Source organism: Pogona vitticeps, chromosome 1 (genome assembly GCF_051106095.1).
Source record: "Pogona vitticeps strain Pit_001003342236 chromosome 1, PviZW2.1, whole genome shotgun sequence".
NCBI classification, from domain to species: Eukaryota; Metazoa; Chordata; class Lepidosauria; order Squamata; family Agamidae; genus Pogona; species Pogona vitticeps.
In genome coordinates, this window is record NC_135783.1 from 140,034,246 (window position 1) to 140,060,928 (window position 26,683).

The 26,683-nt window shown below is 42.2% G+C and overlaps 1 protein-coding gene across 1 annotated transcript; it reads left to right on the forward strand.

The window, feature by feature from the left end:
* The first annotated feature begins 967 nt into the window (after positions 1-967).
* Positions 968-26,010, forward strand: GEN1 (GEN1 structure-specific endonuclease). The gene is made up of 13 exons (XM_020784238.3): positions 968-1,191; positions 3,550-3,736; positions 6,040-6,216; positions 7,469-7,579; positions 10,535-10,608; positions 12,705-12,796; positions 14,318-14,468; positions 14,557-14,593; positions 14,707-14,787; positions 18,003-18,133; positions 20,149-20,210; positions 21,544-21,687; positions 22,334-26,010. Exons 1-13 carry the CDS (start codon positions 1,031-1,033, stop codon positions 23,578-23,580), a joined length of 2,655 nt encoding a protein of 884 aa, XP_020639897.3. The 5' UTR covers positions 968-1,030; the 3' UTR covers positions 23,581-26,010.
* The last annotated feature ends 673 nt before the right edge of the window (positions 26,011-26,683 follow it).

The window sequence follows — 26,683 nt, forward strand, 5'->3', positions numbered from 1 at the left end:
GTGAAACAATGGCAAAACTGACCTCCTTGGGCTTTCAAGTGATGCCCCATCCACCCTATTCTCCCAACCTGGCTCCTTCTGAGTATTACAGTATCTGTTCCCCAAACTCAAAAAAACACTTAAAGGGACAACAATTTGGTAGTGTTCTGGAGGCAACTAATGCTGCAAATGAGTGGTTACACCAGCAGTCGGAAGAATTATACTTGCAGGGACTTAAGAAGCTGCAGGACAGATATCGCAAGTGCATTGACTTCCTGGGGGAATATGTAGAATAGTGGGGCAGTTACAGCTTCCTAGCTCATTTTTTTCTGGGAAAACTCACTACTTATCATCACCCCCTCTGCTGTATAACCAGACTTTAAGATGTATAGGATTGTGCTGTGAAATTAGGAATTAGTGGATGAAAAAACAGATGTAAATCATGATTTAAATTTTTAAAATCAGTTTTTAAATTTAAATAGTTAAAAAATTCATTAAAAATTTAATTGTGTTTTAAATCATGGTTTATATTAATTTGATTTCAATCAAGTCCTTGGATTCAACATGTGGACAAAAGTATACAGGCTTTTGCTGCTATCCAGAAAGGACAGAAGCACTATGTAAAGAAAACTGTTGATTTCAGAATATGGTGATGGGTGGAGGTATTAAGATGGGCATCCGATCAGGCTGCACTCTCCTAGAAGGATCAGGCGCATGGCCTGCAGGTTCTTGTGGACTCAGCCCGGCCTAGGCAGGTGTAACAGGAGCTGGTTTTCAGGTTTACCTTCCTTCCCGCTTCAGCTGATTTGCCTGCTGTGTTGCTATCTGGAGAAAGTCCACCCTGCTAGTCATTCCTGTCTTGGTCAAATCCAGAGTGGAACACTAGAGTATACTCTACAGGGTGGGTGGGTACCTTTAAAGATGATTTGGAAGCGGGGGGGGGGTTCAGTGGGTCCGGACGTGCGTACAAGAGTCACCTCTGTGGAAGGATCCTCACCTAAAAGTCCTGTTTCTGTTGTGTGTTTTTTTTTGTGCATGAAAATTGGAGACCATGGGCGTGACGAATCTGTGGCAGATCCTGGAGCCTGTGAAACAACATGTCCCCCTCAGCAGTCTTCGCGGAAAGACACTCGCTGTTGATTTAAGTCTCTGGGTGTGTGAAGCACAAACGGTCAAAAAAATGAAGGGAGTAGTCACAAAACCTCACCTGAGGCAAGTATGATGGAATCGTTTGATGTATGATTGTAATTAATATGTATATAGATTATCTGTGAGTAGTCAGGGTGGATTAGGTAGAGAAAGAGGTTGTATTTTGAAAATCTTGCGGCCGGGGTTCCCTCTAAGGTACACGAGTGCGCACAACTCCATGCAAGGCACGTCCTCCATGTAGCCACGGTGATCGTTTGCAGCCCCTTTGGTTCTGGTTCGTCGAAACTCCAAGCGGAGGGGGCAGAGCCATGCGTGAGGGGGGTGGAGCCCTGCCCAGTGGGGCTGAAAATGAGAGGGAATGTTGCTTGTGGCTGTTTCCGGGTGATCGCATGATGTACAGGCAGTAGCAACCCAGCCCAACCCTGATCTATGCCTAAGCTGTGCCTTTTTTGGGGCCAGGAGCAGGACTGTTCTTGGGAGCGGAGGTTGGGTTGGGCTGGACTGGGCTGGACTGATTCCCACATGGACAGAAGGGTTGTTTTAGGGAAGATCACTCTCAGCAAAGGGACCTTTCCAGTGTGATCAGATGCAATCCTTTATTGCCATCTGATTGATCCTCCGTTACTTTATGGTGTCCCCCCCCCTTGCAAATTAAGGTCTAGCTACACCTCTATAGATTGTGGTAGGAAGGTATAGTTGGAATTTAAATCACCCATTTGTCTTCAAGTGGTTGCTTTTTTAAAAAAAAACAACTTTTCTTGTAAATTGTTCACGCTCCCCCAAAAAGTAATCTGTTGCTTTTAGCATTGTGTTCATTCATTCCTTTTATTTATTTTAGAATCCACTCTTATCCCAATAAGTGAACTGAAGACAAAATATTTAAGCAATCACATTAAAGCAGTTGAAAATACTGCTTTAAACATCATTGTTATGGCAACCGTCAATCAGCCATGTTAGATGTACAAAATTAAGATACAAGAACAAATCATATAGTACTGTATTTACAAGAATTGACAATAAAAGAAGTTACAATGGTAAACAGTAAGTCAAATTGTTGCATATTAATACTGCTGAATAAAAACCATTTAAAACAATTTAAAAGCATAGAAGATGCAATGTGTTCATTGTTAGGTAACCCATTGTGTCATTGGTTAAATTTTTTTGCAGTTTTTTCCATCTAAATAAGCGTGAAGAAGACAAAAATGTGAACAAATCTTTAAAATACCTCAATAAAACATTTTAGCTTCCCACCAGTAATGACTAGACCAGTGCTTCCCAACCTTGGATCTCCAGACATTCTTGGACTGCAACTCCCATAAGCCCTTGCTGGCACAGCTAGTGGTGAGGGCTTCTGGGAGTTGCAGTCCAAGAACATCTGGGAACTCAGGGTTGGGAACCCCTTGACTAGATGTTGCTCATCACCCACCAGAAAAGAGTTCCTATTTGTTGTGTAACTAGTTTGTAACTGTTAATAGTTATGAGTTGTTACCAAGAGTTGAGTTGACAGTAAGCCCTTGTTCTATCCCCATCAAGCTATACATTATTTCCAAGCCCTTTCTTTTTCTTGCTGATACCCCTCTGAATAATTTTTAGAGTCTCTGGGGGGAAAAGCAAAGAACCAACCAATTCCATTCTGAAGATTTTGATGAGAGTCAGGCTCATGTCCTTCCAGTCTACAAATATCCTTCTTGAAAATTTAGGGTTCATTCAATGGTTTTTAATTTCCAAAAATACTTCAGAAGTAGGTATAAGAGAGTCAAAGACTGGAAACTTGCTTAATTCAATAGCTCGCTAGAAAACAACAAATATGTTATACACTGGAATAAATTAATCAGCCTGTGTTTGTGGTTTGATTTCTGGCATGGAAGATGAGTTCATACTGTTGTTGAGGAAGCTGTTTTTAATTGTGTGCATAAACCATGACTTCCCTACTTGTATCTGATAAGGATTCAGGAAGGGCATGTTATCGTGAGTAGACCTCCTCCTAAAACATACTCTCCATCGCTTTCTTGTTAAAAGTGTTTGATAAACACGGGCATTTTGTATTAGTTTCCCAATCCAACCCCACAGGACCAGCCAGGCCACTTACTGGGCTCTGACCAGCACTTGGCTCGGTGGTTGTTGTTGTTGTTGTTGCACCAATCGTGGAAGCAGACTTTTCCCCGCCTCCCCGCACAGCCAACCACTGTGGCATGGAGGTGGGACTGCAGTCTTCTTGCTTGGCCAACGAGTGGTTGGCTGCACAAGGAGGCGGGGAAGAGCTGGCCAGAGCTGTTTCCGTGATTGGTGCAACGGCAATGATGATAGAGCTGAGCGAAAATGAAGTGCCCATGGCGATTGTTTGGCCAGCACGGACTTGACCAACTGGATCTGACAGCTGCTGCATTCTACAAATATGGCTGTCCTTTCTTGTTATTACAGGAACCTTTACTTCCGCGTCTCTTCTTTAACGCTAATGGGTATCCATCTTGTGTTTGTCATGGAGGGAGAGCCCCCCAAACTGAAAGCAAGCACAATGGAGAAAAGGACAGAGGTTCGCTTTGGGCCATCCAAGAAGCCTAGGACTGCCAGAACAAGGAGGTCTCGTTTCAAGTCTTTACTGAAAGAGGCATGTTTCCTTCTTTGGTTATATTTATCAGATACCGTACATGGCCAGGGTTGGCTTTACACACTATGCAATTTTAAAGGACTGATTAATATATTATTTCTCGTTTTGACAGTTTATGGACTCCGTAGGGATGATATATAGGAATTTGGCATGTGATTTTTTTGGGGGGGGGGGACTACAAATCCCAGAGTTTTCCATTCTGGGAGTTCCAGCTGATAGACACACTGTTAGATGTGGCTCACCTAGGAAAAAAGACCAAAGGTTGGATGGCTTTGTGGCCTAGCGTAGGCCTAGCTCTGCCTCGCTTCCTGTTCAGAAAGGAACCTTTCTACCTGGCACCAGGGCATATTCCTTTTTAGAACAGGAGGTTAGGTGGAGCTAAGCATACCCTTAGTGTGCTGTGCAGGATAATCTTAAGTATATGCCTCTGCCGGTCTAGCATGATGGGGTTGTTCTGCTTGAGCCAGTGTCGTCATTGGGCAGGTAGTGAAGAAAAGCCACCCACTACTTGCTAATGGCAGCACTTGTATAAGTGACGGTATCCCAAGTTACTATCCTGGTGGGGCTTTCTGATCAGCAGATGCTTGATATGATCTGCACCAGGTGTGTTAGTGAGTTTTTGTTTTTTCAAGCACAAGCACTGTGCTGGTCTTTGGTTTCCTGTAGATACAGTTGCTCCTTCTGTTAAATGGCAGACAGCTGAAAAACAGCCAAAATCTTTACTTCAGGTATTTTTGATTGGTTATTGAAAAATAATAACTATATAAGCATTTTGCTTTCTGTTGCTGTCCAGAGCCTCCCACCTCTTGGTCTGTAATCCAGTGGGAATTACTTCAAATTGTTCAGACAAAAAAAGGGGTAACTTGTGGTCCTCTATATATGCTGTAGGACTGCAGCTCCCATCATCCCTCTCCTCTAGCAAGGCTGGCTGGGGCTGATGGGCATTACAGTCCACCCAGATCTAGCTAGCTATAAATTGTCCACCCACGGTCAAAAATGTAAGGCTGGTTCAGTTTCATGACAGGCAACAGCGATGAATATATGTAAGGAGGTAGAAGAGCAGTGTTACTCATTCATGGATTTCCCAGTGTAAGCTTCTAAGCCCATGATTGAAAATTGCCTCATTCGCAGATGATACCATGTCTACATTTTGGGGTTCCTTTGAGAGATATGATCTATGGACTTCTTGCGCAGTCATTCTGTGAGGCACCTTCCCTTCAAAATGTTTGGAAATTAAGAATCCTTGCACCGCAAGTGCCCAAAAGTTTTTAAGTGCTTGCAAAGCACAACATGGCCAAATTACTAGTTGAAGAATAGGTAAAGGTAAAGGTTCCCCTTGATGTATTCACGAAGGCTTTCACTGCCGGGATCTAATGGTTGTTGTGGGTTTTTCAGGCTCTTTGGCCGTGTTCTGAAGGTTGTTCTGCCTGACAGTCTCTGTGGCCGGCATCTTCAGAGGACAGCAACCTGTACTCTGGTGTAGTTGGCTTGGGAGTGGAGTATTTATGGCTGTGAGATGGGCTTTTGTCTTTTTCTGTAGATGGGTGATTAGTGTGTCTTGTTGTGGATGTATTGTTGTGATAAGAAGGAGAGATTATCTGTCACTGTGGTTGATGGGCGTCATTAGCTGGTCTTTTGTGTGTAGTGATCCCCAGTCCTTGCGGCTGGGTAGAGTTCGTTGACCTTTTGCACGCTGTATTTTTGAGAGCTGGAAGCCAAGTTTTGTTGAGCTTCACACTTTCCTCTTTTTTGTTGAAGTTCTGCTGGTGCTTGTGGATTTCAATGGCTTCCCTGTGCAGTCTGACCTAATGATTGTTGGTGTTGTCCAGTATTTCGGTATTTTGAAATAGAATTTCATGTCCAGTTTGTTTTAGGGCATGCCGGCCACAGGGACTGGCGAAACATTAGGAAGGACAACTTTCAGAACACGGCCAAAGAGCCCGAAAAATGCACAACAACCCTGTGTTCCCCTTGACATTTAGTCCAGTCGTGTCCAACTCTAGGGGGCAGTGTTCATCCCCATTTCCAAGCCGTAGAGCCAGCGTTTGTCCGAAGACAGTTTCCGCAGTCACGTGGGCAGCGCGACTAGACACGGAACGCTGTTACCTTCCCACCGTGGTGGTACCTATTTATCTACTCGCATTTACACGCTTTCAAACTGCTAGTTTAAGAATGCCTGTGATTTATTTGGGTGACCATTTGGCAAAAGTATTATAATTCCTCCTCGGCCCACCTCACCTTCCGAAATGGAGCCACCCTTTAGAACTGACTTGTTTCTTCCTTTGGGATGTGCGCTTCCCTAGTGCCTTGAAATGCTGGAGTACCTGGGAGTGCCTTGGGTCCAAGCAGCCGGTGAGGCAGAAGCCATGTGCGCTTACCTCAACGCCAGCGGTGTCGTGGATGGTTGCCTCACTAACGATGGCGATGCTTTCCTTTATGGCGCGCGGACCATTTACAGGAACTTCACCATGAACCTAAAGGTGATTTACAAGGCATTCATGGAAAGGAGGTTGATATGAGTCTAAAACGAAGGGACACTTGAGAGCCTCGATCAGGGTGGGCATTGTGCCGTGGCCCGGCGGGCCACGTGCATCGATGTCCGGAGCTGGAAGATGATAGCTGCTCCTCCAACCCCCCATGTTCATTTCTCTTAAATGTAAATGGAGGGGGGTTTAAATCTTTCTCCCCTCTAGAGGGCAAAAAGGAGTTTTAAGAATGGGGCTGAGGGCCTCTCAAAACATGACATAATTGTCCCCCACACTTCCTTAGAAATCATAAAGGAGCTTATCGGCCATTTTTAAAAACTAAGTGAGGGTGCCAGGGACGTTGATCTCACCTGCTTCTGGCCTAGACCGTGCTAGTACTTCTGTTCTTCACGTTCCCACCCTGATGTGTTGTGGACCCAGTGAGACTACATAGTCCTACACCCACGTAACTGGGAGTGACATCCATTGGACTCTGTGGAATTTAACTTTTGAGTGCACATGGGTTGGATTGGATCACAAACCTTTCTTGCACGGCTGGGACTGTGAAGCAACAGAGCCGTTCACACTGCCGTTTGGTGTCACTGAAGGGACCTTCCAGGTGTGGGGCCAAACCTCCCAACAGCCACTGGTAGAAATGTGAGCGGTGAACGAGACCTGATGTTATAGTTCAGCATGATCCAGGGAGGGGCACGTAGTTCCCATTCTTTCATTAGGGGAACAAGACTTAACAAGACTTTAGGTGCTGACTAGAGATGGGCATGAGTCACCGGTTTGGCGGTTCGTGCCAGTTTGTTTACCAGCCCCACAGGTCTTTGGTGCTTCAAAGCCCCACCTCGTCCAGCGGGCACTCGTTCAAAAGCAGCAGCCTGGCTTCCCTGCCCCACATCCTGCGGATGCTGTCTCTGTGTGGATGCCCACTGCACACCTGTTTGGCTGATAAACAAATCGGCACGAACCACCGAACCGGTGACTCCTGCCCACCTCTCCTGGTGCCTCTCCTGATGCACTGCAGGTTCTGCCTACTTTCCACCAAGCTGTTGTTTGCTAATTCCTCTGACCACATGACAGTTACCAGTGCAATCAGAGGAATTTGTTTTTTATTCTGATATTAGCATAGAAAATCTATTCCCTATTCATTCCTAATTGCTAGTCTATAAGGCCCAATGCTTGGGAGAAGGGGGATCTTTTTATGTTCTGGATGCTGAAACTGGCAGAAAGCGTTGACATCTCTCTGTGTTCTTTACAGGACCCACACGTTGACTGCTACTTGATGACTGCTGTTGAGGAGAAACTAGGCTGCAGCAGAGAATCGCTGATCGGCTTAGCAGTTCTCCTTGGCTGTGATTACCTTCCAAAGGCAAGGAAACAAAGCAAAGAGAAACACATGCACTTTGGCACTCAGCTGCTCAGTTTGATGTGGTAGCTGGAAGCTTTGTTGGAATACAAGACACACTGGATTCTAAATCGGTCAGAGGTGGGGAGTTTGTGGCCCTCCAGATACGTTCACCCATACCTCCCAGTAGCTCCAGCCAACGGGAAAATATTCTGTGAGCCGTAGCCTAGAATACAGTGGTGCCTCGCTTAACGATTGTCTCGTTTAGCAATGAATTCGCATAACCATGTGTTTTTTAAGAAAATAATATGCACCGTATAACGATGTTTCCTATGGGCGATTTTCGCTTAGCGAAGTTTGGGACCATGCTTCGCATAACGAATGCGATTTTAGGTCCCCTGCTTCACTTAACGATGTTTCTTTTTTCAATTAAAAAAGTGTCTTAGAAGGGTCAAAAACGGTTCTAAATGCTTGGATTCGTTAGAGGACCCCTTACGTCATGTGCAAACCTGATTTGGCTTTGATCTGACTTTTCATTAATTTATGGTGAATTTTTTTTTCGGCCCATAGGAACCAATGGACCTGTCAAAATCTGACAGCTCCATGCTTTCCTATGGGGGAGAAAACAATTCACCATAAATTAACGAAAGTTCAGATCAAAGCCAAATCAGGTTTGCACACGACTTAGTGGGTCCTCTAACGAACCCAAGCATTTAGAACAATTGCTGAGTCTTCGTTACTTTTTTGTGAATTTTTTCTTCCCCCATAGGAAATAATGGAGCTGTCAGATTTTGACAGCTGTCAAAAGTTGGGGGGAAAAAATCACCATAAATTAATGAAAAGTCAGATCAAAGCCAAATTAACTTTTGCATCCATTTTAGAGGGTGCAGAAGCTAATCCAAGCATTTAAAACCATTTTGACCCTTTTATGACACACTTAATTTTGCAAAAATTGACTTTGCAAAGCCATTGAAATGTATTGAGTCAGCTTCAATACATTCCAATGGAGGAAACATTGTTTCGCTTAGCGATGTTTCCTATGGGTTTTTTCGCTTAACAACGGCAATCCGTTCCAATTGGAACGGATTAACCGGTTTCCAATGCATTCCTATGGGAAATGGTGTTTCGCATAGCGATGGTTTCACATAGCGATGGTTTTTTTGGAACGAATTAACATCGCTATGCGAGGCACCACTGTACCTTGACTCTAATGAACATGCGAGACCTATGGGCAGAATTAAATTAAAAAGTCTTTCATTGGGGGGGGGATTTGTGAGCAACCCCTGAAAACCAAATCTGTGTCTTTCCCCAGTACAGTGGTTGCTTCTTCCTTTGTGCATATCACAGCTACCTAGAGGAGGGTTGTGAGTTTTCTTGCTTTTCACACTGACCGAAAGCCCAGATGGGGAGGTGTAGGAGGAGAACCATTCTCCTGTCCTTGAAATGTCCCTATACTGTAATCTGATTATTTCCCCCCAAGGGGGGGGGAATCTCATGGGATGTCTTGCTGACCTCCAGGAAATCTCAGGGAGTGTGTCACTGGAAGGGGGGGGACTGTTGTCCAATCCTGCACAGGATTTGAATCATGGGAAGTGAAAAAAGGAAGAGAACAAAAACCTTCTTACAGGGATGTCAGGAAATGCCACCACATATCTTGTCAGCATTTCTCGGCTTGACAAAACCGTGGTGGGGGTGGTAGGGGAGGACTCGTCCTGTCACTAGCCAAGGATTCCTTGGTGGTCCATGGTTGCAAGGTGAAAAAAGTTGTTTTTTTGAGTTCAGATTGTGTCTTTTGGATGAAGTGTATCCTTCCTGTAGGCATAGCAGGTCTACTGTCTTACTTTCAGGGCAGTTTGAACAACCAGGTACCAGCCTTAATCCCACAATTCCAGTCAGCTGAAAAGAACACATCCATGACATTGTCCCTCTGACTTATATTTCTATAGCTGAAATTCTCAGAGCTGGCTGACTTTATGCATATTTGTTAGAGTCAAAACAACCATCCTTGGAAAAGGCAGGGACGACGACAGTTTCTTGAGCAATGTGCATTTGACCCTTTTCCTTTAGGATGTGAGGCTTCTTTCTATGGCAACTGTAGCACAAGGCAGCGAAATTGGCAGCTACAGATACATGTCCTTTTAAAATAAGTTCCCAAGCATTTACAGTTTAGCCATTTTTATGAAAGACAGTGTCCATGTTGAGACACAACACTAAGCCAGAGAATCTTTGAAACCTTTGTTCAAAGTGTGCTTTCTTCTTTCTTTATTCACATCAGAGTGTTGCACAATTTTAAATTATGAACCTATATGACATACAGGTGAAATTAAAAACAAATTAAAAGGTTACTATAAGTAATTATTTTTTACCAGAAGCAGGTTACTTCAATAGCTAGATCTTCTTTTTTTATACATAGTAGGGCATAAATTGCATGGGCACAAGTGCTATATGGCTTGAATTTCTCCAGAGTCACAGAAAATATGTCCTATATTCAAGTAACCCCATTTTACTTGATTATTCTTTGATCTTACTTCACTTCCAAGCCAATAGCCTTCCAGATGGTCCAGCTAGAATAACTGTCCTGGTGGGAGACCTGGGATAGTGTGCTGGAGTGGACATTGTCCACTATTACTTAAGCTGCTCCTGCTCCAAGAGCAAGCACAACAACACAACAACATTTGAACTGTGAAGCTGGAAGGGACCCTATGGATCATCAAGTCCAGCCCCTGTCAAGGAGGCAAAGTGGGGAATCAAACTCCCAACCTCTGGCCCCACAGCCAGATGCCTAAAGCACTGAGCTATCCAGCAGCTCATATAATGTGTGCCACTATACTCTGCACACCAGGATTTCTACAGTCCTCAGGCTTCTAGCTGTATCCAGACACAAGCACTGCATAAGCAGTTCTGTTGCAGCACTGAATGGATGCTGCTACCTCTCTGTAAGCTGCATCAATACATGTGATATTTTCTTTTTTGTAAAAGGGAGTTCCCGGAATTGGAAAAGAACAATCTTTAAAGTTGATCAGGACTTTGAAAGGACAGAATCTACTGCAAAGGTATAATTTATTTTGCTTCTTAGATGTTAGCTATCTTTTCTCTTTGCATCTCTTTTGGAATAAGTAGCTAGTTTGCATAATTCAAACTAGGAGTGCGTAAATACCATCCACTTTGAATCTAGTCTGAATTATTTCTTTTATAAATTGCAGGCCTTTTAATTCAAACTATTTCAAAGGGCTTGTGCATATTTGTATTAGTCTAAATAGTGAAAAAACATGGAAATGGAGGAAATAATGGGTTCTGACTTGGGACTTCGAGGTGAAACTCAGTGCCATCAACTACTGCTTGATCTCCCATTCGCAGGCAAAGTTCCCACCAGTTTATTTGCTTCTTCCTTCATTCACTCCCCCACCTGTAGCCGTGCAATTTACTCCAGTTTACTCACCCCAAATGTTTGTTGAAGAGAAGAATACCTGCTTTGCTGCCCTAGTGGATAGAATAGCTGATTGCGGTCTTTTGTGTTACAGTGGTGTCTCGCTTAACAATTACCTCGTTAAACGTCAAAACTGCTTGACAATGAGGTTTTGCGATCGCAAAACAATGTTCTAATAGGAAAAATTCGCTTCACGATGATCGGTTCCCTGCTTCGGGAACCGATTTTTCGCTAGGCGATGATTTTAAAACAGCTGATCAGTGGCTCTAAAATGGCTGCCCGCTGTGCAAAATGGCTCCCCGCTATGCTTTAGGACGGATTCCTCACTTTACAGGCACCGGAAAATGGCTGCCCTATGGAGGATCTTTGCAAAACAAGCAGGTATTTAGCCCATTGAAACGCATTGAACGGTTTTCAATGCATTTCAATGTTTTTTTTTAAATTCGCTTGACAACAATTTTGCTTAACAGCTATTTCAACGGAATGGATTATCGTCGTCAAGCAAGGCACCACTGTATATGTGGCTTCCCCATCTTGAACCCAGTGAAGAAATTAAAAGGCAGACCGCTGCAGGGATAAAACCCAGCAGGAAGCATTTTAAAAAGTAAAGTACAAAACTGAGTTGGGGGGGGGGCAAAGCTTAAGTTCTGTTCCTAATGGTAATGTGACCTACCACTGAAATCCCACACAAGAGCCTTTGAGATGTTGATAGCATATGCACACACATGGGCATTTGATTGACTGGGTTCTAAAATACAATGCAAAATGAGATTTACAACTGCCTAAAAGAAAAGAATAAAAAGTTCTCCAATGCACACTCCACCCTATGGCGGGGAATGCAATGTGTACAGCAATTGCTGACAGAAAAAGACCCTTCCTTCACCTGCCAAGAAGCAAAATGGTCATTGCTCATGTAAACGGGGTTGATCTAAGCCTCCTGAGGGCACTATGATGGGGTTACCAGGAGAGCTTGGACTTTTCATTGGCAATTGCGCTATCTCCTTTTGCTTTGGGCTTCTTCATTCTGTTAAAGGATTGCTTTCAATATGTGAGACACATTGGCTATAAACATTTTTCTCTCTCCAAATTTTAAGCTTTCTAAAAAGCTTCTAAGGTGGCAAGGCAATATTTGGCATTTTGGAGAACTGCATTTCTAATGAAGGGCTACTTCAGGTTTCCTCCATGCATCCCGAGTTTGTTCAGAAAATGACAATCTCTTTGGTTTTGTTGTGTTTGTTTGTTTCCTTTTCTGAATGAATTCCAAAACCAAAGCACTTCACTAATTCAGACCAACCCTCAGAATTTAACAAATTTGATTTGTCTGTCAAACTGCATTCTGTGCTCTATAGAATTAGAACCCTTATACAGTAACCCTGTTTGATTATTTGTTTTCTAGCCAAATAAAATAAAATAAATGCCCACAGAGTTAAAAAGGCATAACCCAAGATGAAAAGAAGGGATGGGGAGGAAAGAGGAGTAAAGCAAATCAAAGCACCAGTTTTAAAAATTAAATTGTACTTCTGATAATGACCAGCTGGAATTGTTCAGGAGAAAGATAAGCAACTGAAGCTGGTTTCTTAGCAGAGTGGATGGAATGGCTCGGTTTGCCATCTACTTCTTCTGCTGCTTGATGGATTCCTTTATTAGGATTTGTACTTAGAAGCCTGTGGACTGGTCAATGCTTTATGCTACACTTATAATTTGGTATACTGTTTCTTTTAGGTTTGAGCACTGGAAAGGGCACTTCCAATCTTGCGATATCCCACCCCTTGCAGTTAAAAAAGTGGTTCATTGCACCATGTGCCGTCATCCAGGTAGGACTGCGAGCTTAAAAAACGTAAAGGAAGTCCAAAGTACTGTCGTCTTACCTTACCCTGAGTATAGCAGTACAAAAGATAACATGAGAGAAGGTTGGCTTGAGTAGCAGTTAATTATGATTCATTAGAAGTTTATGTTCTGTAAAGAAAAGTATAAATACCTTCCCAAAGTAACATTGTGAATCTAAGTATCCTTGTCTTTCTGTTGTTAGATGCGATAATTTAGCTACAGACTGGTGGGTAATATGTTTTCGTGTACACTGTAGTTTTGTGATTCCATCCATAATAGGACACATGGTTCAGTGTCGCTGCGTTCCAGTTGACCATGTAATGGTCAACTGTGATTTGGTTTTACAAGGATGAGAACCCTGGAGCTGAGTTCTCCTTTTTCCCTTGCGTATTCTGACCTAGGTTTGCAGGAATACATATAGTTTATACAGTTCTTTGTTGGGCCGAGCGAAAGGGCAAATGATCATTTGTGTCAAACCAGGAGAAAGGACATCATTATGGGTGAGTGAGAGAGAGCGGCATGTACAGTACCAGTAAACCAACAGTTAGCTATTTCAGAATCAACCCAAACCTGGTTTAACAAGGCTGTTATTCAAATACCCATTCTATAAAGAGCCGCTCTCTCTTTTCTGTCTCCCCACTGAAATTATTTATCCCTTAATAAAGGTTTAAAGTAGGATCTGATCATTTCCATGAATAGCGTGAAGCAAATCTAAGGCTTAAAACTGATTGCTAGTCCCTAATACAGCAGGCATCGTAGGGTTCACATGAACGTTGACTCATTCGGCAGTTAAGCATTCTGTGGGATCCTCCAGTTGGGACTCACAACTGGATTAAGCCCAAGCTTTTACAGATGTTTCTTTGCCTCTAGCATCTCCAAGTCTTCATGCCTGTTACTAATCTCTTGGGAAGTAAATTCCTTTATTATGATGATTATAAAACTTGGATGTTTGGGCAGGCCTTCCCTCCAGCTAATGCCTGATTTCCTTTTCTTTTTATATCTTTTCTTTTCTTTTCTTTTTTCTTTTTTTTCTTTCTTTCATCCTGAATAACTTCTTTATTGATTGTAAAAATTTGTTATATTTTATAAATGATTTATACATTGGCAGCTGCCTAGAGTGGTCGTTTGACCAGATAGACGGGGTATAAATACAATAAATTATTATTATTATTATTATTATTATTATTATTATTATTATTATTATTATTATTATTATTATTATTATTATTATTATTATTATTATTATTATTTTATTTTATTTTATTTTATTTTATTTTATTTTATTTTATTATTTTATTATTATTATTTTATTATTATTATTTTATTATTATTATTATTATTATTATTATTATTATTATTATCATCACCATCATCATCATCATCATCATCATCATCACCACTACTACTACCACCACCACCAGTATCACTATTATTATTACTATCACTATTGTTGTTGTTGTTGTTGAGATGCCTCTTCAATCCATCTTCTTATCTCTCTTTTCCTGCAGGATCCTACACAGACCACAAGTGCTTTGGGTGCCATCTCTGTGGCAGCGTAGGGTATTGTGAACCCCACAGTGCCGAGTACCTCTGCCCTTGTGATTGGCACACCTTCGAACAGCGCCAAGAAGCCAGCGCAGTTGAGGAAAGTATGAGAAAGTCAGTGTGCTTCTATTGGCTCTGAATTCCTTGAGGAAAAGTTATCTGTTTGCGTAACCTGCCTCTCATGTATGCATTTCATTTGCAGGAAAGCTCAAATGTGTGAAGGCTTCCCATTTCCTGAGGTAATTTAACTAAGTCACATTCAATTGCTGTGTGGTAATGAATTGCCTTCACAGGCTTGTTCCTATTGAAAAATCTTCTGTTTTTTTTCCCCCTCTCTCTTTTTTCTGTCAAGGTCATTGAAGAATATCTCACCAGCAAAGACAAACCAGTGAGGTTAAAAACATCTCAAAGGCCAAGCCTCCTCTCCTTTCAGGTACAGAAGAGAACACTCAAGTTTGCTAGCTGAAATGCTGCGTGTAGCTACAAATTGGCGTGCTATATTTGCCATTTCACCCAGAGAAAGAATCAGGGTCTGACTTGTATATATTTCCACAAAATGATAACTGAGGTGGAAATATATATTAGGAGACAATATGCCTTTTAAAAGATGTGCATGAATTGTGGTTTCAAGACCAAGGAAAAGCTATCGTAGTTTTAAAGAGTTAAAAATAATTCTTGCTCAGCACAGAGCACTCTGAAATCCCAGTGTTATCAATACAACAGAAGCATGTGGCTCACATCAATGAGAGTTGAAGGACTGCTTCAGTTTTGCTTGATCATTTGTTGTTTCATCTTATGTACAACCTCAGCGTGCTAGACCAGTCTCTGGCTGGTTTACAACATAATTATGCAAACAACCTTCCCTTCCCCCCCCCCCCCAAAAAAACTAGGTATTCATTTTGCTGATCTTGGAAGAATGGAAGGTTGAGTCAAACTTGAGCTGGCTACCTGAACCAGAACTCAAATTGCGAACAGAGGCTTGACTGCAGTACTGCAGTTTAACCACTGCCATTGGGCTCACTTGATCATATCCTTGTGCAGTTAATGACAGGAGTTGGAAAAGTGTTTTTTTGTTTGTTTGTTTGTTTGTTTGGGACGACAACACACAGAATTCTCCTACCAGCATGCCTAGTGGCCATATTATCTGGAGCGATTCTGGGAATTGTCCAAAAAAGTAGCATTTCTAAACACTTTTTGCTCTCATTTTGGAAACAAAAGATGTTGTCATTAAATGACAAAGTCATTTCCAGTTTATGGTAACCTTGTGGATTAACAACCTCCACAAGGTCCTAGGGTTTAAGAGCCCTACTTTGTTATTTATTTATTTATTTGAAACATTTCTATCCCACTTTTCTCCCCAAAAGGACCCAAGACAGCTTACATCATTAAAACAGTATTTGTTTGTACAAATTAACAGCCATGGCTTCCATTATAGTGTCAATCCATTTCATGTTGGGTTTTCTTTTTTTCCTACTGCCTTCCACTTTTCCTGTCATTACTGTCTTTTCCAATGAACCCTGTCACCTCATGATTTGTCCAAAGCACAGTAGGCAACCAGTATGGACTCTAACCTGACAGTTTGCTTTAGAACCCATTTATTTGTCTTTGTAGCAGTTCATGGAATTTTTAAAGCTTTCTTCCAACATCAATTGAATTGTTTTTGTTTTGTTTTTCCTGTCAGCTTTCCTTATTGTCCAGCTTCCATAGTGAACACTCCTATATTATGAAAGACTCCTCCATTGTTGAGGATTGACCTCCAATGCACACATCCTCCAGAATCTTTCGTAGTTGCTTCATGGCTGCCCTTTTGAATCTCAGTCTATTTCTAAGTTCTGTTTTGTATTTTTTTTCCCCCATTGACTGGGCACTTGGCCTGCCCCAAAGCCTCACTTCATGGAGGACCCTGCAGCTGGTTTTGTAGTCTACTGTTGGATGATTGAACTTAGATACAGAAAGCCTTTAATAATTTTTGAATTTTTTTTCATTATCAACATTAAAGTTGCATAGTTCTCCTTTAGTCATGATTTTGGTCTTAATTGTTAACTGTAATCCTGATGTTGCCTTTTTTAAACCTTCATTGCCAGTCATTTCAAGCCATTACTATTTTCTACCAGTAATATGGTTTAATCTGCATATTTTACTCATCAACTATCATTCTTGAGCCAAAGATGGGGCATACTTAACACTTGATTTCCCTCCTCCTAACTCAGCTTTAAAAACTACATTTTTTCCCTTAGGTTGCAAATATTACTTCAAACATTTATGTGCTGTCCAAAGGTTGCTGTCCATGGTGGTCGCAGAACATACATTAACAAACTAAATAATCAGCTGCAAGTTGTCTTTTAATGATGCCCCCGATTCTGTTTCCTGATGCAAACTTCCTCTCCAAAGATATGTTTAGCTCCAATTTGAAACTGCGAGGAAATCAATTTAGGAATGATTTTCCTTATTTATGATACTTTTAAAATATTATTCATATATCTAGCCTGAAGGGACAGCTTAATAGCCATTTATTTATACCTTCACATTTTTCAGCTTTACCAGATACGTGTACCCTTGATTGTTTGTGGAGGAACAAAAAGTCTTCTCAAGTGAGATAGTAAACATTAAAAAGGGAACTGCCACAGTTGTATAGAAAATGGAATTAAAGATGTCACTTTGCTATTATATTTCAAGAAGGCACTCTGTTCTGTAACACACAGTGACCACTACTGCTCGAGTCTGTGTTATAGTTAGGGTTGGTGTCTCTAAACTGGACATAAGCAACATGGTTTCCTAAGCCCCATATAAACACCCAAATACTACTTTTGCCTGTGGGCTTATTACCAACTGAATGGGATCTGGAGTGTAGCCTTTGGCTACCATCTTGAACACACTTACCTGGAATTAAGGGCCACTGAACTCAGTAAGTATTGTGTCGCAGCGGGTAAGTATTTAGCTTGCAGAATGATGAATATTATGAGGAAGGGAGTGTTGGGTTTTGAACATAAAATATGAGGTTCTGACAATATTTTTCAGAAAGAGCCTGCACACTATAAAAGCTAGCTTAAGATGTGGAGAGGGGAACACTGGTTGAAATGTTCCTTGGCTGTGAGCTTCCTTTCTGTCCATCCATCCATCCAACAGGATGGCTGTGAAGATAAAATGGAGTTAAGGGGGGGGAGTATAAGCCAGCCTGACCTCCTTAAGAGGAAGAATGGGATAAATAAGTTGCAAACAATAACAACAGGTCTAAAGCTCTTAAGGTAAATATCTTTTGATTTAAACATTTTTGAAGGGATGTTAATCTCACACCATGATCCTGTTTAGATTTGTGTATACCAGTGTAGCCTTATTGGACTTTCCATTTTCAGCAGTCGTCTCAAAAACTGTTGGTTCCTCAGCTTCTGTTTCTGTCCTTTGGGAACTGTTTTGGGTTCCCCTGCTGCACCATTTTGAATATATAGTTCATGAGACTTTCAACTGAAATGCACTGACCCTCAAAACAATGTCACTCCTGATTTCACATGACAGACTTTATATACGCTCTGTTTCAAGCTTTTCCTCAGAAGCGTGACAGTATCAGAATAATACTGAACAATACTTAAAGAAAAACACTGATGTCTGGAAATCACATTCCTAATATATTTCCATCCTGTTTTTAAACAGAATTTTGCTTTTGAGAAAATGGAGTGGACCAAGCATTATGCATGTGAGAAACTGTGTGTCCTTCTGACATATTATGACATGAACAGAAGGAAATCTGGCCATACAGACCCACAGCAGCTGCAAGCACTGCGGTAATCTGATTTCTGACATTTTAAAAATTCAGCCTCTCTGTTTCTCTTTACAGCTGTCGCTGGAGAAAGGAAGCATTCCAGATAACTTTATAGAAGTGTGAAATAACCTTTTCTCTCCACCTTCACCACCCTTCAGCTATACATTGCCCTTTATCCAAAGCTGGTATTTCTGACAAAAATGAATGATGTCCCAAATGTATTTTCTGCATCAGTTGATCGAGGCTGCTTGGTTCTTAAAACCAGTGTCCTCTTATGTCATCTCTTGCATAGGGTCTACTAATGCTGCCTGTGGACAGAATGAGAGACCAGGTTCCAAAAAAAAAAACCTTTGCAATTAGTTTTGTCACTTCTTGGAGTTGCTTTAGATGTGTGTGTTTTTGCAGTGTGTGTGAGAGAGAGAGGGGGACATTTCCACTCCTGGATTATAACTCATAGAAAACTCAAGCACGGCCATCCTGCCTGGGATTTTCTAGTAGCTGTAGTTCAAGAAAGTTCCTGCATCTGTGGAAAATACGGCACCAAGCAAAACTGCTTTCAGAATCAATGAGGAATATCAACATTAGTTTGTAGTATAACATAGGATGCAACAGCCAACAAGTTTACTGCACTAACATAGGTATGGATTTACACAGTTCTTAAATGCCAGCCTCCATTTTGAAAGACAGTTACAGAATGCTGTTTGAAGGGTAGCTCCATGCAGTGGTCCCACAAGCCAGAAGGTGGAGATGGAAGTACCTTAGGGAAGTGGCCCGTCCTTCTTGGCAGGCTTAGAACCACCAGCCTTGTTGCGATAGCCACTCGACCAGCAAGGAAGTGCTGCATTTTGAAGTGTAGTTGTTCTTGACAGCTTCCACATCTTGAAAGCTGACATAAGAATCGGTCCTAAAATGCTCACAACCGTGCTGATGTATATCAACAAAGCAATTCAGCTGTACCAGTGAATGTATCTTTTTAAAATCTGAGGGCCTTCATTGCCCACATGGAGACCAAGCTAACCCAAAAATACAAAGTACAAAAGGGAATGCTCCCAACGATGCATTGCTGGTGAGAAGATAAATCCTCCCACACCAAATTACAACGAGGATGACAGGTATTCTCAGAGGGAACAGGGAAAAATGGCGTTGACGAATGGTGGATAATGTCATCTAGGTAATCAGAAAACCCCAGTACTTCAATGGTTTGAACCCTGTCTCTTTTGACTGCACTACACTCCCATTACAAACACTGTTTTGTTAGCTGTCCAATGTATTCAGAACCTGAGTATATCCCCAGAGGCTCACAAAAGTCCACGTCCTAACTTGGTAGATTGCCGATCGACTTACAGCAGCATCGTCCAAGAGCGCCTTAAGTATATCTTGCTTAAGTATAATCTAGAGAAGTCTACTTGAAAAGGACCGAACTGTTGATGTGGGGAATATGTGTCTCCCGGTGTAGTAGCACTGCGACTCCCATCATCCTTGGCTGCTGGCTAGGAATGACAGTCGTGAACACTGTGTATAAACACCGTATAGCAGTGGTTCCCAAACTTGGGTCACTCAGGTGTTCTTGGGTTGCAGTTCCTGGAAACCCCAGCCAGCACAGCCGGTGGCGAGAGCTTCTGGGAACTGCAGTCCAAGGACACCTGGGCTACCAGGGGTGGGAACCACTGCTGTACAGTACCGCTCTTGTTAGGGTCTCTCTTGCACAGTCATACACGAACGTGTCCAGCTTGTAGGAATAGTTTCTGTGCCACATGCTCCCCCGTGGCTGCAGGTTGTGTTTGAAAAGGGCAAAATTTGATTTAGGCGGATAAGACCCCCCTGCAGTATCATTTGTCTGTGTAGTTTTGGTATTCTCATCAACAAAGCCCCCCGTGTGGAAAAGTGTTGTAGGAAACGGCTCTTCTGTAGCACAGGAGGGAGGCCAAGGGCTTCCCTCGTCTTAAGTTCTACATTCCACAAAAATCTTCTGCACACCTCGAACCTTCTTCTCTTTAGATTGTTTCAGTTTGTCATGATTTTATTTTTGTTTGGCAGAATCGTCAAGCACCGGATTAAAAATGGAATTCCTTGTTTTGAAGTTGAGTGGCGAAAGCCAGGTGGGTGCTACTTGGTCTGTAATGCTGTAGCAAACTCTGGTGGGGGGGGGGGACTCTTGGCCTTCCAGACAGGAACAGGTTCTGCCAGCGTCCACCTCCCCAAGATGGCCAAAGGCATAGGAGCAAACAGAGCATAGGAAACTTGAATAGTACCTGGATATTAACAATAAAACACTGTGTGGCTTTTTGATGCCTGTTAGGACATAAACACTAGATTTTCATGCCTGCAAGACTTTTCTAAAGGTCTTGTGGACCTTGCTGACAGATACCTGGGACAAACTGAAGAAGCTACTTGGATGAACAGCGAAACATTTCAATCTAATAAGAAAGAAGTCCCGTTGCCATGACTCAGCTTCCAGATGACCTCACTTGGATGACTGAGAATCTTCACATATATTTTCATGCCTTTGCCCCGTATGATGGCGCTATCCGTAGAATTCTGCAACAGATCCTGGTTTTGATCCCCTGTGGTTATAGAGGGGCCATAGCCTGGAGTAGAACCCATGCTTGCTGACGGTCCCACAGGTTCAATCTCTGGCATTGCCAAAGGAGAGCTGAAGCAATAGTCTTGGAGTTGATATAAAGCAGCTCCTTTTGTTCATATCCTTAATGGGAGACAGTCAGTGTCTCTCTTTGTCTTCTAAGCCAGTGGCGTGTGGTCTCTGTGCTCATTTCCCCATGACTAACTCATGCCGTTTGATACTTGACTTTCAGTTGTGGGGCTGGGTAGGATTTAACAATGGTTACACAGAAGGTTGCGGAGACAAGGGAGGGATGCTGTTGCTCTCCTGACTTGCTTGTGGCCTTCCCATAAGCAACAGAGTTGGCCACTGTGTATAAAAGGTGCAACCAGACAGCATCTTGAACTAATCCCGCAAGACTTTTCTAAGGTTCTTGTGGACCTCATTGAGAGAGACCTGGGACAGACAGCAGCGAGGGCTACACGCAAGGACCACGTATCGCTCTAGATTGTATCAGCCAAACTGTAGAAGTAGTTTGCATGTGTGAAGCTACTTCACATGCCTTCTCTTTTGATACTAATCTTGTTACAGGTGTCTGAGATGTTTGATAATCCACATGGTTTGAACTAAGAGCACTCCCACCCCCATAATCTCTTGTCATTAGCCAGGTTGGGAAGGACTTCTGAGGGTTGAAACATCTGGAGTGTCAAGGATGACTCACTTCTGCCTCCGTAAGGACCAGGGCTTGGTGTGAAAGATACGCATCTTCTCCCAGGATGTACAGGCTAGGACAGGGTCACTTTGGTGGTAGCCCTGGCTCGATCCATTTATGCCTGACTATATGTTCCCCTTCCTTTGTTTTATTGTTCCAGAGCACTATGTTACAGCGGACGACCAACCCGTGGAGCCCTTTATAAGAACAACAGAAGAGGCATCGTTATTTCAGGCTGCATATCCGGAAGTGGTTGCCATGTATCAGCTGGAGAAATTGCAAGTTTGCAAGGAAAGAAAAAAGGGTAAGCTCAAAGCTCCCAATTTTACTTGCTTTTACATGAAGTAGCAAGAGGTTTCTTTTGCTCCATGACATTCCTGGTTATTCAGCAGTAATTTATGCCTCTTGTTTAGCAGGACCTTATAATGAAACCAGGTTCTCTCATCAGCTTCTGCATTTCTTACTTAGCTACATCACAGTGCTAAATTTTCAAGTGCAGATACTTGTATCCAGAACCCATAAGTTTTTAAAAAAATATCCAGGCAACTTTTTAAATTCTTATCAACAGACCAATTCTGCCAGCTACCACTTCCATCAGGAGATGTTTTGTAAAGCTGATGTTTTGTAAAAGCTGATGTAAAGTTTAGTTATCCTTTCAAAACCAAGAGACACCCAAGATCCCTGCCTTACAACAGTGAAGCCTTACAAGATATTAGTGCTGCCCAAAGCCCTCAGCCACCATTGCCAGCTAGTGTGAGGACTACGGCCACATTTAGAGGGAACATGGAAACTTGATAATGGTTGCAGATGATGCCACTGTCCCCGTTTATGAAACAATCCCAGTGCTCAAACTACATGAGCCCTGGTTCCACTTCACCATTGCTCGACAATTGCTTCAAGAATAAAGCCTTTTAACAAGATGTGCCTGTTTAACTTTGCTGTTCTTTCAGGTAAGAAGAGTAGACTGAAAGAGAAAGAAAGCTCAGCAAAGGATAGTGAAATAGCTGATCTCCTTTCTCGGCTGACCTTGGACTCGACATGCGAAACTTTTCCCGGCAAAAGCACCAAGTCCAGTTGCCTCAAATTTCCAGCAAAGGATTCCGAATCTCAGCATCTCTCTGCAGCTGCATATTGTTCTACTGAAGTCAGCAAAAGTCAAAAGCAGCCCTTGACCTCTCCTATAGTTACCTCACAAAACCCAGAGGAGAACTGCAATCTTGTTGGTTCTCGGCACTCGCAGGAAAAACTTACTAAACAGCTTATAGCCTCTTCTGCTGTTTCTCCTATTGCTGATCTGCAGCTGAGCAGCATCGACTGGGAAGCAACGTCCTTCAGTGTTTCTCCAAAGCTTGTTAACATGGCTTGTTATTTAGAATCTGAGTCTGGTATGCACAGCGATTCTACAAGGCCACACTCTGTGCTGTGCTGGAAAACAGCAGAAACCATAGGACCATCTTCAGATGATCCACATTTCTCCAGCAGTGTGGATGACGCTGCTTCATGCATTGACCTCCCTAAAGGACAAAATGATTTATCCTTGAAAGAAAAGGCAGTTCTAGAGGCTTCTTCCAAAGCTGCACATGTGTCTCCACTAAGTCCTTTTCAAAGCACAGAACAAATGAATAGCCTTGGAGAAGCATGTTCATCTCCTTCAACTCAGCGGAAGGACAGCGCTCAACCTGAAAGGATGGGACTACCAGAAATATATCTAAGGGTCCCCATGTTAAGGAATGATAAAAAAGCGCCCCCAAACTCTCAATACCCAGTCCGGGTCATTCCAATGGTTCTGAAAAGTTCACTGAAGAAGAGTGTGTGCCAGAATTATTCTGGTTATTCTAGTGAAGACAGTGATGGCGAGGTGATGAGAGACAAGAGGAAGGCTCACAAAATCCCAAAGTGGCTGAGGAAGTCTAGCTTCGTTCAGCCAGAGGACAAGCGCAGTGAGAAAAAGTGTGACAATGAACGAGTACTTGAAACTCAGCAAAGACGTGAAGAACCTGCCTGTAAGCTACTTAGCAAAGATTTACCAGTGAGCCAGGATCCTGGTAGGCATGTTCCCAATCCTCCAAGACCCACAGAGTGCAAAAGCGGTGGATCCTGTTCCCATCTAGAAGATAGTGGAAGTGATTCTGACACACAAGTCCACAGTCCCCTACCTCTGTCTGAAAGGCTCAAGCTTAAATTGCAGAACCGTTAAGAACTCCTTTGCCTTCCCTTGGCCCCGATCCTGTTACTTAGCATAGTGAATTACACCACAGTAGGACCATTGAATCAATGGGTATTTGAGGAGTCAGCTCCTCGGTAAGTTCCGTTGATTCAAATAGGCATTTTATTTGTTCCTGTTGGAATCAGTGGAATGTACAGAGGAGCTGACTCCTCAAATCCTCATTGATTCAGTGGGTCTACTGTGGCGTGATTTACTACAGTACATAACGGGAACTTGGCCATTATGGCATTTTAAAAATGATCTGTCCTTCCTCCATCTCTGGAGTCGGTCTTGCAGCTAAATGTTCGAACAACAGTGAGAGTTAGGTGGGCATCACGTGGCCTCCATGGATCAGCCAAGGCCCCTTTATGTCCTCCAAGCTTCCATCCGCTTGTGGAAAATCCACAGTGTCAACGTTTCATAGCAAAAGGTGCTTCTAATCTTTTGGGGCCAAAGTGCTTCAAGCTCTTTGACTCTACCCCCAAATCTTTTCCTTTTTTTTTAAGCAAGGAGGTCCATTGTAAACCTCATGAAACCCACCTAAATTGTTGAGCCCTGGTTTTGATAAAAATGAAACAAACTCCATACTACCTTAATTGGAAAGACCATGATGAGATAGTCTAAACAGGCAGTTTTTAACATTTGCAGAAACTTTGAAATAATAATTTTAAAGAGGCTATTGAAGAAACCTTGATGGCTGCATGGTGGGTGTCCCTCTGAAATATGTATTTTGAACAGGCTGTGACCCGCAACTCCTGGCGGTGGTGTCCCCCCAAAAAGATCCTGTTGAGTGAGAAGCACACAGTGCCATCATAACGACACCACAAATTGCATGAAGTCAGGGAATCAAATACAGTAACTTTTCCCCCCCTGTTCCTCCAGTGGCTGAACATGCAACAGCTTGCTTCTGTGTCTGTCAGCAGCAGTGGCATGAATAGCTGATATTTTTGTATGTACTGATTTTCTTCTGTACAGACTATAACATAAAGAGTTTGGCTATAATTTGGTGCTTTCCTTGGACCAGGTTGAAGCAGAATACCAGCCATTTTGCAATAGTAGAAATCCAGCTCTTCTCCTGGAAGTATTTTGTTTGTTTTTGCTGGAGCCTGAAGTACATTCGCCTGGAACCCAATCCTATAATTTTTTTGTGGCATTTCATTTCAGTATAGTGTGTTTAGCATTTCACTGTTAATCCCTCACTGTGTGGTAGGACATGTTTCTGCTCAGGTAACTGGGAATGGGATTTCAACTGGAACTGCATGTTCTCGGGTCCATGAAATGTATAGATTTGACTGTAAACTTATATGCAGTTTCCCATTTCAGATAAGAGCTATATTTTAGGGTCACAGATATGTCATGGAGTTAGGAGAAAGCCTTGAATTGCAGAAGACATTCCACTGTGTCAGTAGATATTGAAATGATAACTAGTGTTTACAGACCTATAATAGAGGCTTCTCTGAGCCTGAAGCTGTGTAAATGTTGATCTTAACATGCTGAAAGATTACTCAACTGAACATGTGTTAGATTGCCTTTTGTTTTCCTTAGCAAATTAAAGATGTTGTACATAGACAATGTATTCCAGAAAATGTGAGCAGTTATGAAATCCACAGATCTGGCCCCAAATAAAGGTCTTTTTAGAAGAAATGTGCTTAGATAGCTGAAATGTATAGAGTACAAAGCTGAAAAGAAGCATGGTCATCTTAGCAATGTTTCGGTTGCAACAGACTGACGTGCCATAGAAATTAATATAACAATCTTGGTTTCCCCCAAAAGCTGTATGACAGAACAGCTCAACAGTGATACTAATATAGATATATAGATATATATATATTAGCTGCTTCTTTTCTTTTTCAATGTCAAACCTTATTTTTGTTTTTGGATCAGGGCCTTTGTTGTTTGACACAAAGGAGTCTAGTTAAAAACTAACACATGGGTGCAGGGTACATTTAAACTGTGTTAAAAACACAAATTATTTGTTTCCTGAAGGCCAAAGTGCTAAATCTGCCACTGTGTTTTACTGTTTCACCAGTAGCACTTAGCCTATAACAGATCTAGTAATATTGCTAACGGCAGCTTCCTTTCATCTGTTGATGTAAAATGGCAGAGGTTCACACCTCCTTAGACATGAAAAGATTCTTACCTTGACTTCCCGTAACAGCTCTCATTAATCTCAACCTCACCGTGAGGCTTCCACGTTTTACCTCGATGGTCCAGATGCTAAAGTTCTCAGCTATAGGTTCCAGGGTAAGTCCCCTGTTATAATGAAGAGCCAGACAGAAAATGGTCTTTCATGAGATTATTGTGGGATTGCCCTTTCAGAGCAAATATTCCCTCTTAAGTTTTTTTTTTAAGCATGTAAAATATGGTCTGGGTGCAGTTCTTTTTCTGTGGTTTTCATTAAAATGAAAATGTTCATCCAAACGGAAGTTAGTTGCTATCGGCTTCTCTTCAACCCTGCCCTGCAGCAGCACCTCCTCCTCATGAGGGGCTTCTATAGAATTAAGAGAAGAAATTTATAGAACCAGTTTCTGAAATATTCCCAAACCTAACCAAATGTTATGTGTCTTTTCCTCCTCATTCAAACCCCAAATAGCTAATGTTTAGTTACTTTTTTAACCAAAAGAACGCTAGAAGCCACTGCCTTATGGTAGAAAACAGTGAGGCCACATACCTCCTGTAGCTATAAAAGTACAACAGAATTACTGTAATACCATTGATGAGCATTGGGCAGCACCTACTCTATATTTGACCACTCAGATGTTGAAAACCATCACATTGTGCCACATATTCTGGAGTTTTTGCTTCCAAGTTCCTCCAATGTTATATTTGTGCCTCATGAAGTGTTCTGGAGGCTTAGAAGCCTGCCATGTTTGCAACATTCAATTATTTCTAAAGCCAGAGTTCTGTAACAGAATTACAGTTCCATTGAAAAGGGAGAGAACTGACATATTGTTATGTTACTGTTCTGCTGTAACTTAGCTATGCCTTAGTTTTTTTTTTTAAAGGAAATTAACTGCAAAGCAACACATCGTTAGCCAACATAGCCAGTAGTTGAAGGATCATGGGAGATGATGTCTGACATTTGGAGGCCCCC

What these genes read in the sequence shown, in the direction of transcription:
- GEN1 (XM_020784238.3), top strand. Translation starts at nt 1,031, where the DNA reads ATGGGCGTGACGAATCTGTGGCAGATCCTGGAGCCTGTGAAACAACAT. An exon ending in GGACAGAATCTACTGCAAAG is followed by an intron (nt 10,609 to 12,704) that starts GTATAATTTATT and finishes TGTTTCTTTTAG; the next exon opens with GTTTGAGCACTGGAAAGGGC. An exon ending in GTTGAGGAAAGTATGAGAAA is followed by an intron (nt 14,469 to 14,556) that starts GTCAGTGTGCTT and finishes TTTCATTTGCAG; the next exon opens with GAAAGCTCAAATGTGTGAAG.